This window comes from Rhinolophus sinicus, chromosome 3, assembly GCF_057876585.1.
Source record: "Rhinolophus sinicus isolate RSI-liver-muscle chromosome 3, RSI-T2T, whole genome shotgun sequence".
Taxonomy (NCBI): domain Eukaryota; kingdom Metazoa; phylum Chordata; class Mammalia; order Chiroptera; family Rhinolophidae; genus Rhinolophus; species Rhinolophus sinicus.
Window position 1 is genome coordinate 74,802,199 of NC_142503.1, and position 13,747 is coordinate 74,815,945.

Consider the following 13,747-nt stretch of genomic DNA (forward strand, 5'->3'; position numbering starts at 1 on the left):
TGAAGAAGAACAAATTTGGAAAACCTGTCATACTGACTATTAAATTATATTGCTAAATGACAGTAATTCAGGCAGTATGGTATTAGTATAGAAGGAAACAAATAGACCAGAAAACAGAATAGAGAGCCCAGAAACATACCCATTATGTGCAGACATTTGATTTATGCAATAATTGTACTAGAGAAATAGTGCAGAAGGATTTCTTTTTGATACATATTGCTGATCAATTGGGTATGTATATTAAAAAAATTAGACCTGTACTTAGTATCATTAACAAAAATCATTTCCATACGCATTATATGAGTTCTGTTCACTAAATAAGTTCTGTTCACTAAATGGTATATATCCTGTGATCCAACAATTTCATTCCTAGATATGTACCTTAGAAAATATGTGATAAATCTAGGAAAAGTGCTAGTATGCCTGTGTAAGAATGCTCATAGAAACAGTGTTTATAATAACGATAACCATAAACAAACAATTATTTGAAAGGCCAACAATAGAAGAATAAATGAATAACTTACCATATGTTAATGAAATAAACCAAGGGAATGAACAATCAGGAAAGAAAATTATATATGTACACTCAATATCTTGAATAAATCTTAAAAACATAATAACTATATTAATTTTCAAGACTTCTGTATGACAAAAGCCACCACAAAAACAAAGTTAAAAGACAAGCCACAGACTGAAAGAATTCATAATCAATGTTTAAGAATATCAAATATCAATAAGAAAAAGACAACACAAAAGTAAACTGGTCAAACATGAACAGATAATTCATAGAAGTAATTCTAATGGCAAAACATTAAATATGCTCAGTCTCATTAGTTATCAGGGGTTTCAAAAAATTAATTATCAGGCAAGTACCAATTTTAACCTAATATAATGGCAAATATTAAGAAGTTTGACAATACCATGTACTGGTAAAGATGGGGAGAGTGATACTTCCACATTCTAGAAAAGAAAATGTAAATTGACTCAGATATTTTGGAGAGAAACAGCATCAAGTAAAATTTAAAAAGCAAGGAATAAAAAAGAAAAAATCCAATCCAAAGAAAGACAGAGGTACATAAGGAGATATATGCAATGAGCTTCACTCTAGCATTGACTTTATGAAAAATTTTGGAAAATAAAGTGAGTAAAACAAAAAGGACTCATTATATTAGAACATTATTTAGCAGCTGCTAAAACGAATGAGTGAAGAAAATACATAACTGGGTCAAGATGGTGGTAAATGCTATCCTTACCTCTCACGACTACAGCAAAATTAAAACTAAACTACAAAATAACCATCATTGAGAATCACCTGAAGTGTTGCTGAACCGAAGTCCTACAAATTAAGGACATAGGGAAGAAGCCACCTCACAATTAGTACGAGGGGCAGAGACATGGAATGGGCTGGTCTCACACCCACATGAGACCATTAAAAATCAGGAGGAATATCTCAGCTGCAAAGGTTCCCCACTTTGCCAAATAGTGAGGGGTCTCGGTGCTTCACCAGGCTCCCCAGACCATGATTCCAGTACCGTGAAGAAAAATCCTCATAATTTCTGGTTGTGAAAACAAGCAAAGATTGTACCTGAGTGTGACAGAGGGTGGCTACACTCTGAGGCGCTCCTCTTGGAGGGCCCACACACGGACTTAGTCACAGATGGAATCACTGGCTCTGAGCTCCAGTGCTAAGGCAGTGGCTCAGCGGGTAAAGTGGAGATATTCGGTGAGGAACTAGAATGTCTGACTGCAGAGTGAGGCCTAGAGGGCCAGCTTTCTCCTGGTGGAGGAGCTGGCGGAAGCCATTGTGTTTTTGTTGAGCCCTCCCCCTTCCCAGCATGCATATGCAGCTGCCAATCTGAGTCTCCATCACGCTGGCTAATGCCCTTCATTTACCCAGCCCTGGTGATTTTGAGACCCCCCCACCCCACCCAACTTTAGGGCACAAGCAAGCTGCTTCCGGTGGCTTTTTCTTATAAACCGCCTGCCTTGCTTCATTCATGCTGCAGACTTTTCTAGGGTTTCTCAAAGGTTCACAAAACCCAAACAAGAACCATCTGGCTTCAGCATGTTCCATACTACTGGCTGAGCAGCCCTAAGCCCAGCACTAGAGGAAGCTGGCCTTGGTTCGCAGCTTAGCCTCTCAAGATATCTCCAAGCACAGAATACCTGGCGGGCATCTAAGCATTGCCTTGTCGTTCATGCCATGAGGCCCCAGGCAGGGCATAGGCTGTGGCTGAAATTGGCCTGTGGTAGGTCCCCTCGAAGGTGGCCCAGGGGCTGGCATGACCAGTGGCCAACTTCAAACTGAGCTGAAGCAACACCTGGCCACCTCCAAGGACGGCACACCCAAAGGTCACACTGGGCATGCCCAGAGCCCCACTAAAGGGAATCCTGCTCCACAAGGTCAGCCCCTGCACAACAGCTCTGTCACTGTATTCACAGCTAGTCCTCACAACCAATAAGTCCAAGTGTCAATTCCTCCCATTGACTTGCAAATAGCAACCAAAACTCAACTATACCAGGAAGACACACATAACACACACAAAGGACACACCTGGAGCCCCTGGCTCTAATGACAAGGAAGACTGAGCCACCGGGCTTCACAGGACACCTACTACATAAGGTCACTTTACTGAGACCGGGAAACATAGCAGCCCTAGCTAATATATAGAAACACAGACAGGGAGGCTGCCAAAATAAGGAGACAAAGAAACAATTCCCAAATAATAGAACAGAACAAAGCTCCAGAAAAAGAACTAAACAAAATGGAGACATGCAACCTACCAGGTGCAGAGTTCAAAACACTGGTTATAAGGATGCTCAACGATCTCAGGGAGAACTTCAACAAAGAGATAGGAAAAATAAAAATGAAAATGGAAAATATATATTAAAAAAACTGGTCAGAAATAAATATGATAGAAATGAAGAATATATTAAAAGGAATCAACAGATTACATGAAGCAGAGGATCAAATCAGTGATTTAGAAGATAAGGTATCAGAAAACACCCAAATAGAACAGCGAAAAGAAAAAACAAAAATCCAAAAAAATGAGGACAATTGAAGGGACCTCTGGGACAATATCAAGCATACCAACATTCACATCATAGGGGTACCAGAAGGAGATGAGAGAGAGCAAGGAATTGAAAACCAATTTGAAGAAACAATGATGGAAACTTTCCTTAACCTGGCAAAAGAAATGGAATATTCAAGCCCAGGAAGTGCAGAGTCCCAAACAAGATAAACCTTAAGATACCTACACTGAGACAAATCATTAAAATGCCCAAAGTTAAAAACAAAGAAAGAACCTTAAAAACAAAGAAAGAATCTGATTCCTCAACAAAAACTTTGCAGGGACTTTTTTAAGACAGGAAGAAAAATGGTAAAAAAATATGAATAATAAAATGGCGATAACTACATATCTAACAACAATTACTTTAAATGTAAACAGATTAAATGCTGCAAGCAAAAGACATAGAGTGACTGAATGGATAAGAAAACAAGACGCATACATATGTTGCCTCCAAGAGACTCACTTCAGATCAAAAGACACACACAGACTGAAAGTAAAAGGATGGAAAAAGTTATTTTATGAAAATAAAAACAACAACAAAAAGCTGAACGAGCAATACTTATACCAGACAAAATAAACTTTAAAAGAAAGGCTATCATAAGAGACAAGGAAGGATGCAGTATTCCCACTTCTGGGTATTTATCTGGAGAAACCCAAAAACGTTACTTTGAGGGGATGTGTTCCTCCATACGTTTATTGCAGCATTATTTACAATAGCCAAGATATAAAGGCAAGCTGGGTGTTCCTGAATGGATGAATGGATAAAGAGGTGGTACATATATACAATGGAATATTGCTCAGCCATTAGAAAGAATGAAATCTTGCCATCTGCGACAACATGGCTGGACCTAGAGGGTATTGTGCTGAGTGTAGTAAGTCATATGATTTCACTCATAAGTGGAATTTAAAGAACAAACAAATGAAACAGAAACAAATTCATAGATTCAGTGAGCACTTTGATGGTTGCCAGATGGGCAGGGGTTTGGAGATGGGGGGAAAAAGGGAAAGAGATTAAGAAGTACAAATTAGTTGTTACATAGTAGTCATGGGGATGTAGGTATTGCACAAGGAATATAGTCAATAATATTGTAATGACTATGTATGGTGTCAGATGGGTACTAGATTTACTGGGATGATAGATGGGTGGGGGGTTGGGGCAGGGTGAAAAAGGTGAAAGGATTAAGAAGTACAAATTGGAAGTTACAAAATAGTCAATAGGATGTAAATTATAGGGAATATAATCAATAATATGATAATAACTATGCATAGTGCCAGGTGGGTACTAGACTAGTTAGGGGAATTACTTCTTAAATTATATAAATGTCTAACCACTATGCTGCACACCTGATGTAACATACAGCCTGGGGAATATAGTCAATAATATTGTGATTGTATGGTACGGGGTAAAATGGTTGCTGGACTTACTATGGTGATGACTTCTTTAGGTATATAAATGTTGAATAACTATGGTGTACACCTGAAACTAATATAATATTGTATGTCAGCTTTATTTTAATAAAAATCTTAAAAAAAGAAAATACATAATTATTAATATGGATTGAATTAAAAACATAAACATTGATTTTTTAAAAATCAAGTCACAGATAAATGTGTTATAATTATCTGTGTGTGTAATTTATGTAAAGGTATAATTCCATTTAGATTCACATGGAAAATAAAATTTTATATTCATGTATGTTAAAGTAGAAAAATGAACTGAAATGATATATGCCACAATTATATTTGGGAGGGTATGTGGTCACATAGCTTCAAGTTGATCTGTTGCTCTAGTCTTTATTAAAGATTTGAAAAAAACATAACAATATGTCAATATGTAAGTTTTATTATATATCCTATTATTCTCTTCATTTTTAAGTTCTTAAAAATTTCTTAAAATCACACATAATTTTTAAATTATCAACAAACTGATCTAATAACTTCATTTTAGAAACTTTGCCCCAAGGAAATAATTTGAAATGCAGAAAACCATTCTATTGTGGCTTAATTTGAAATAGCAGAGGACCTACTAATAACGAAAATGCTTCACGATACCCTAGTTATTAAATGCTTTCTCTTATGCTTTTCATGGATTACTATGGCAACTTAAAAAACATACACTTACAGAAAAATTGGTTATTTTAAACAAACGTGTAAAATTCTAAGTTTCAGAAATAAATGATTATAATGAAGCCATTTATTTAAAAATTGTAAATATTAATATTTTTATCCTCATTTATATTTATTGCTCACAATTTTCTACACTTTCTAAATTCTCCAATGCTTATGGGTCCACTACTTTGATAATATGAAAATTTTTTAAACTTACTTTGATTTATCACTCCTTCTTTGCCTTAAATTTTGAAAATGAAGCCTCAAGATTTTTTCATAAGAGGAAGATATTGCTCCAGATGTGTTAATCATAGGTGATTTCTTAATAGGCATATTGATAGATCATAAACCTAAAGAGACATATTAAATTTTATATTAGAATACAAATGTATTCACAATGCCAAATAATACATTTCACACAAATTCATTATTTATGGAGAAACAGGTGGCAAGAAGGAAAATCAGGCTTAATAATGAAATTATATTAAGTACTTATTTATTTATTTATTTATTTTAACAATAGTTTAATTTTCATATATAATTACCATTATTAAGGAAGTATTTCAATTTAAAGTTGTCAGACCTAGGAGTCAAACCCAACTTTGAAACGAAAACCCATGTTCCTTCTATTATGTTACTACTATAAAATCATCCTTTCATAGAATATTTAGACTTTATTTACTTTACCAGTTTTATCAGCAAAACCATTGAAAGAACAGCATAGTAGTTAAAAGAATACAACCAGACTGTTTTAGTTAACTGCTCTGTGCCTCAGTTTCCTCTCCTGAACAAAGGGAATAGTACCTTCATAGAGTCGCTATAAGATATAAGTAGGTTAATTTATGTAGATTACTTAGACTAGAGCCTGACTTATAGGAAGTTTTATAGAAGTGCTTATGACCATTATTAGATTACTATGCTTTCTGTTTTTTAAGGTTACTTATAAATTTCTTTTTGTCTCCTGTCTTTTTGCCATTTAGATTATGCTTTCTCTGTTTGTCCTCACATCCAAATTTGTTTTCTTTTTGAAGCATGTCTGAGCCCATTTTATGAGTGTGTAAGACCAAATCTGGGGCACACTATTTGTGTTTAATGGAGTGTTAATATTTAAAGAGCAAAGGGAAGTACTAATGAAATGGGCAGTTAGATTTTTATTGAATTAGTTTGTATTTCATTTTTAAGATAGCTAATTTTTAACACTGGTCACTATATCAGTCAAGGCTCTGGCAGGAAACAGATGACACACTCAAATAGGGTAACTGAATAAAGATGCGGGCAGAGATATTTAAATTTTAAAGAAAGAAAAGAAAACCCGAAATGGCTCCATTCTCATGGGCTGGCAAGAAGGGAGTGGGAGGTGGGATAAACCATTACCACTCTCAGGACCCAGGGGAAGAGGGGCCCAAGCGCAGGAGAGTGGTACTTAAGAAAAATCTTTGGCCTTTGGTCCAGAGACGCAACCAATCGGAGGCTGCCTGCTAAGAGGGAGCCTGGAGAACAGAAACTGGATCTCGCTCTCCTCCCGCATTCCCCTCCAACCATCTGCCCGTGCTTTCCATTAGCTAAACCAAACTGGAAGCCGAAGGTGCAAGGCAGAGGGCAGAAGGATGGAAAGTGGACCTGGAGGAGTAATGGGGAAATATCCAGCACAAAATAGATTATAAACTCTAAACACCATTATCTATTGCTATTGGTTAGAGCAAGGTCTGCTTCTAATAACCTATATCCATTAGAATGTAAAGCAAACGTATTTTTTAAGTCAGTAGCTACACTGAGCTATATACAGAAATGTTATTCAGAGTGGGCCTCACTTTTAAAATACAAGTCATTCCCAAACAGAATTAATATGTTCAGGAGCTTTTTTGTCTTGTTTTGTTTTAACAGTTAACAACACCACTTTAAAAGGCACTCAGGAAAATAACCACAAATGATTAATGAATTCATTGTAAAGTACACATAAGCACAGAACAACAATAATAAAGATGTAGGGATATTCAAAAGAGGTAATTTGATAAATCTAGAAATAAATGTTACAAATTTGGCGAGTATTTCTTGAGTCATATAAAATTATGGAGATAAGATGTTTACATACGCAAGGTAAAGACAAAATCATCAAGAGAAGACAAAAAGAAACCCACAATTTATAAAACATTATTTATTTTAGAAAGAGTTTAGAAATACAAATTTGAGTCAGACATACTCTTAGATTTGTTTGAAATTAATTTAAAACATTTAATGCCAAATAAATAGAAAGGAAAATGTACAGGCCATCTGGGGGAAAAATAATTGAAGGGAAACTGAACTGAAAGCAAACTGGTCTCTGTGTATGTGTTAGGCATATTGACCTAGAGCTTTGAGCTGTTTCCTGATATATTTCACAGGATTTACTACAATTCCTCATATTTTTTGAGGTTTCAAGAACTTAGAGACTATTATAGAAATCCTCTCTTGATCACCGAACCTATTGTCCAAATATTCCTCGCATCTGCTGGTAACAATGGTAGATATTTGCACCATTGAATCATACAATGAATATTTGTATATTTCATTGCAAGTAAAATTTACCTCAATAAAAATAAGATTATAAAAGAATATGTGACACGTATTGTACTAGGATTAGGTTTAGTGACATATAACAGAAATAAAAATGACTATTGCTCAACAAGTAGAAGTGTATTTCTCTCAGTTAAAAAAATGTTTTTAAAGTCCCAATCTAGACAATTGAGGGTCAATTTGGCAGCTTCACAGTCATAGGAAACCAAGGCACCATCTGAATCTTCTTTTCCTGGTCATTGTGAGGCCTCACCTTGCTTCAGGTTGTTCACCAGTTCACGCAGCATCAAATCATTGGGGAGGCACTATCGTCGCTCTGTGCTATTGAGTCCCATCTTCAAAGGAGCTCTGTTAATCAAGTCTCCTTTTCATCTCTTCTGCCATTCTCCTAAGTCAGGACTCCATTATCTGTGTCCTAGATTAATACAATAACTTCTTATCTGACAGTCTCCTGATCTGTCTTCCCCAGTCTCATCTTTTACTTGACTGCCAGAGTAACTTTTCCAAACAAAAATCTCCTGATCATTTCACTCTTCCCCCAGTCTCCACCTCCTTGTTAAGACCCTATAATAGATCCCTACTGCCAATAATAAAATCCAGATTCTGAGTAGGGACTACTCAGATTGCTGAAGCATAAAATTTGAGTGTATGGTTTATATTTTATCTATTACACTTTTTTAAATAACTAATTATTATATTTGTCATTACAAAGTTAGACTATACGTATTCATTATAAATTTTAATTGCAAACCTTTTGAGCAAAATATGTTGGAAGCTGAATTATCTCATCCACTTTGGGGTCTTACACTTATATTTTTTAAAAGACACTATTTTACCAACAGGCATGGGAAAAGGTGAGGAAATATAAAACCATGTTTCTTTTGGAAATAGTTAAAAACTAAAAATGTTTAGCTTATAAGAGAGTATGGGTGATGTACCATTAATGCTTCTTAAGGATGAAGGCTTTACATATACTTTTAAGAACTCTTAAGAACTCTACCTTTTGGCTTGTACTTTTATATATATATTTTTTTTTCTTTGTTATATGTACTTTCATATATATATATATATATATATATATATATATATATATATATATATTTTTTTTTTTTTTTTTTTTTTCCCCTTCCTTTCTTGCCTGAATTTCGGCAAAGAAGAAAGTCGAAACTGCCTGAATTCACTGGCTCCTCTCCATCTTAAGAAAACCAAAACAAAAAACTAAACTTTGTGTCATTGAAAAGATGACAGAGAGTGCTCTGTAGGGAGGAAAAGTGGTTCTGGGATTATAGAGACGGAGATGTTTCCTGAGACTGGCAGGTAACGGAGGTCATTCAGAGCCATCTCCTCTGCTGTAGCAGGATCCCCTGGAGGTGACAGTACCATAGAAGAAATATCTGGGCACTGCAACTTGAGACTGGACCTCTTAGCATAGCAGACCCCATAGCATAGCTCTACCTACATCAGGCCTAGTTGTGGCCCAGAAGGCGTATGTCAGTACAGAGGGGACCATATAGATGTGACAATTGACCAATGCTTTCTTGATATATTAGGATCCAGAGCCTTTGTAAAACCATAGGCAGGGGCAGGCCTAATAAAAACTAAGAATGAATATCCAACAGTCAAGCAGAACAGAGGCTTAGAGTATACATAGTCAATTTAAAGAAAGTACAAAAATACTATTTCTTGCACACATAAGTCTATCACTTATGATTTAGACCTACTACATGTATTTTAACTTTGTAGAAGTAAATAAAAGAATTGGCAAGACTATGAACAATAAAGGCAGATGACCAATAAATATATAAAATTATGCTAAACTTTCCAAATAGGGAAAATGGCTGATTTGTGGTTCACTAAACAAGATAGAATTGACTGTGAAGGACTGAACATTGAATATGAGTGTGAGTATTCAGAAAATCGCTTATGGAGATTTAAGAATCTTCATGGTGTAAAATATCTGAATATCTGTATGAAAAAAATTTCTACTGAGAATTACATTGATGAATTTTCCAAGGTGATATCTGATGAAAACCTTAGTCCTGAACTTGATGAAACAGTTCAATATTGGTGCTATGTCCTAGAAGAACAATAACCATGGCTGAGGAAAGGAAACCCACAGGTTAAGGACACTAATCTCTTAGGATACTGATGCAGTAGGGTAAACTTGGCAGTAATTAGAAAAATCCAATGTCAAATGTATGAAGAATAGACAAAATTTGCCTATGCATCACTAAGCAAACAAGGGAGTCTGAATAACCAGAGAAGTAGTTGAATGACCTATAAAGGAGCTGAATGACCACTTTATACCAGGTTCATGAAGTCATTACAGCAATCTGTACTAGAAAAAAACTAAAATTTATTCTTCTCAGAAAACTGCTCTCTATATCCTCTCCTGGATTTCTTGTAAAAAACAATGTTTTCAGTATTTCTTCTCCCATCCCACATACGCAAACATAATGTAACACTAGTGATAAACACATTTTATGTTCTCTAAATAAAAATAAAACTTGTCTTAACTGTGAGCTAGCTGCCACAGAGATCCAAGAATCCAAGAAGATCTGAATGGCTTCAGTCTTAATGATGCCATTAACGTCATGTACAAATTTTGTGTGAACATATGACCTAGGAGTAGAATTGGTGATTCGTGGGGTAACTCTATGTTTAACCATGTAAGGAACTGCCAGATTGTTTTCTCAAGTGGCTGCACTAGTTTACGTTCTCACCAGCAGCGTATAAAGGCTCCAATTTCTCCACATCCTCTCTAACACTTGTTTTCTTTTTGATTACAGATATCCAAACAGGTATGAAGTGGTTTTGATTTGAATTTCCCTAATGGCTAATGATACTGAACACCTTCGCATGTGCCTATTAGCTATGTGTATATTTCCTTTGAAGAAATGTCTATTCAGATCCTTTGCCCATTTTTAATTGTGTTGTCTTTTTTATCATTGACTTGTAATGTGTTAAAGAGAAAACCACAAGTCCCAAATGGAGTCACCTGTGCTAAAGGCCATGCTACCAAACCGACATTTAACACCTGACCTAATTGCTGTTTTAACCTCTCCCCAAAAATATAATCTTTGTCAACCAGTCTGGAACTTAATGGTCATTATCAATGAGGTAATCTGTCACATGGGCCCTCTCCATCCCCCACCCACTCATAGAAGGAGGAAGCAATCTGCATGATAAAAACCCTTGACATTCCCTCCAGCCCCCTCAAAAAAGATGTCCATGTCTAAAAAATAATTTATTTTCTTTTGTTAATAGCTTCCTTGCCCCACCCGTCTTCCTATAAAATCCTTTTATCTTGTACAACACAGAGCTCCCTTCTAGTTGCTAGATAGGATGCTGCCAGATTCATGAATCAATTAACAAAGACAATTAGATCTTCAAACTTACTCGGTTTACTTTTGTTTTTTTACAAATGGCTTTCATAGGTTCTAGATACAAATCCCTTATCAGATATGATTTGCAAAAATTATCCCCTACTCTGTGGGTTGTCTTTTCACTTTCTTGATGGTGTGTGCTTTGAAGCACTATATTTATAATTTTGATGAAGTCCATTGGGTCTATTTTTTCTTTAGTTGTATGTGCTTTTGTTGTCACATCTAAGAAACCATTGCCCAAGTTTTCTTTCAAGGGTTTTTTAGTTTTAGCTCTTACATTTAGGTTTTTGATCCATTTGAATTAATATTGTATATGGTATGAGGTAGGGTTCCAACTTTATTCTTTTGCATGTGGATATCCAATTGCCTAAGAACCATTTGTTAGATATTTTTTTCCCTCGATGAATTATTTCAGCACCCTTGTCAAAAAGCAATTAACCATAAATGTAACAGTTTATTTCTGGATTCTCAATTCTGTTGCATAGATCTATATGTCTGTCTTCATGCCAGTACCAGACTGTCTTGATAACAGCAGCTCACTAGTAATTTTTGAATTTAAGAAATGTGAGTCTTCCAACTTTGTATTTCTTTTTCAAGATTGTATTGTGCATCCCAGTTTCCACAATAGAACTGCCATGTAAATTTTAGGACCAGTTTATCAAGCTCTGCAACCAGATCAACTAGAATTTCATAGGGATTGTACTGAATTTGTAGATCAATTCGGGGAGCATTGCCATCTTAACAATATTAGTTATTCTTATCCATGAGCATAGGATGTCTTTCCATTTATTTAAGTCTTCTTTAGTCTCTTTCAACAATGTTTTGTAATTTTTCAAAGTTTAAGTTTTACACTTCCATTGTTAAATTTATTCCTAAGTATTTTATTCTTTTGGACGCTATTGTAAATAGACTTTTTAAAAATGTATTTCCTTTTTGGTTTGCTAATTGCTACTGTATAAAAATAAAACTGATTTTTGTTTATTGTTCTTATATTTTGCAACCTTGTTAAAATTTTTATTAGATCGAATAGTCTCCTCGTGGATTCTTTAGCATTTCCTACATATAACATCATGCCATTTGCAAATAGAGATAGTTTTACATTTTAAAGAAACTAATTCATTTGTTTTTATGGAAATGTAAGCAAAAATAAAGAGTACAGTATTTAGTTTGGGACAGTAATTCCCAAAATGTATTTTGTGGAATACATATTCTTGGGATGTAATTACCTCCTAAAAGTTTTTGGTTGTGAAATAAGTTTAAGAAACAATGCACTAAACAAAATTAAGTAAGTTTGCATAGTGTAAGACTGCTCAGAGTTGTTAATATTCTCCTGTGCACTGAAACTCTCCCTGAGTAGTAGTACGATATATAGTTTTTCCTAAATTTGACCAGAGAAATATTTGGAACACTGTCTCCTCGAACTATATACACAACACGTTTTGGGAAATTGATAGCGCTAAACAAACTATTAACTCAGCACTTGTTGTGACCAGGCAGTTTACCAGGAGCTCTGGATGGACAATGAACTAAGAGAGGAACACTTACCAAATTCATTATGATAATGAATGAGTCTGATAATGAATCAGATATTCAGTAAGAATATAGCATTACTCATCAAGATCACAAGAGTTCATACAGAATAGTTCTTATTGAAATCAAAACCTAGTACTCACCTTGAACCTAAAGATTTATGTGGGGCATCAAAAAACAAAGGACATTTACACATTGAAGAGAGATGTTTCAGCTCATGAAATGGCTCCAGCCAGCTGTCTGCGTGCTTGGCAGTTCATCTGCAACCTGGCATAGACCCAGAATTTTAAAACAAGGAAAACGTTTTTAACATTAATCCCTAGTGTATTTTTAAAGTTCCAGTTAAAATAAAGCTCAAAACAATTTCTGAGAACTAGACAATATTAAAATAACAGCAAATCTTTGATAGGTAACCTACATTAATGAATACAAGATTTAGACTATACCTTTAAGGAACAAAGGATAATTTTACAACTGACCACAAAAAGAATTCATTCAGACATATTGTTGAGATAAGGTAAATTAAGGAATCCTACCATCTGCTTACCTCCTCTTAGAACTTTTTCCTAGTCTATAACTTGTACCCTCTTCTCAAGATTAACTGCTTTTTAAAAATCCTTTCACTTCACATCCTCAAGGTATATCCCCCCAACACACACACACACACACACACACACACACACACACACACACACACACTTCTCCAAATTTTTGAATGAATGAGAGAGAGAGAGGGAGAGAGGAGAAGGGGAGAGAGAGAGAGAGAGAGAGAGAGAGAGAGAGAGAGAGAGAGAGAGAGAGAGAGAGAGAGGTGGGGAATTTTCACCAGCTATAGAAGGACTTGGAAACTGTCTAGAAAAGCAAGCTGGCTTCTGAATTAAGGGTTGCCAGAGAACAAGTGAGTCTGAGTATAGAGGAAATTATTAATAAAAGAATCCTCCTATTGATAGCAATAAGAAAGTCCCCTCACTGCCTTTAGTCTCCCCAGTAAAAAACCTATTTCTTTATCCGATGACCTGGTGGCTGATCCCCCCCTTCTCCCTTCATGCCCTCACAGGATAATTTTCACGCTAGAAGGCTTAGATTCTCAGGAGAGTC

At 35.4% G+C, this 13,747-nt stretch overlaps 1 protein-coding gene across 1 annotated transcript in view; it reads right to left on the minus strand.

The window, feature by feature from the left end:
• Window positions 1-13,747, minus strand: part of TMEM232 (transmembrane protein 232) — a 175,954-nt gene that overhangs the window by 161,883 nt on the left and 324 nt on the right. Inside the window, exons 2-3 of the mRNA XM_019727872.3 lie at window positions 12,793-12,916; window positions 5,398-5,530 (exon numbers count right to left, since the gene is read on the minus strand). Of these exons, the coding sequence (XP_019583431.3) occupies window positions 5,398-5,513 (116 nt within the window). The 5' untranslated portion in view covers window positions 5,514-5,530; window positions 12,793-12,916. The remainder of the gene's footprint in view (window positions 1-5,397; window positions 5,531-12,792; window positions 12,917-13,747) is intronic.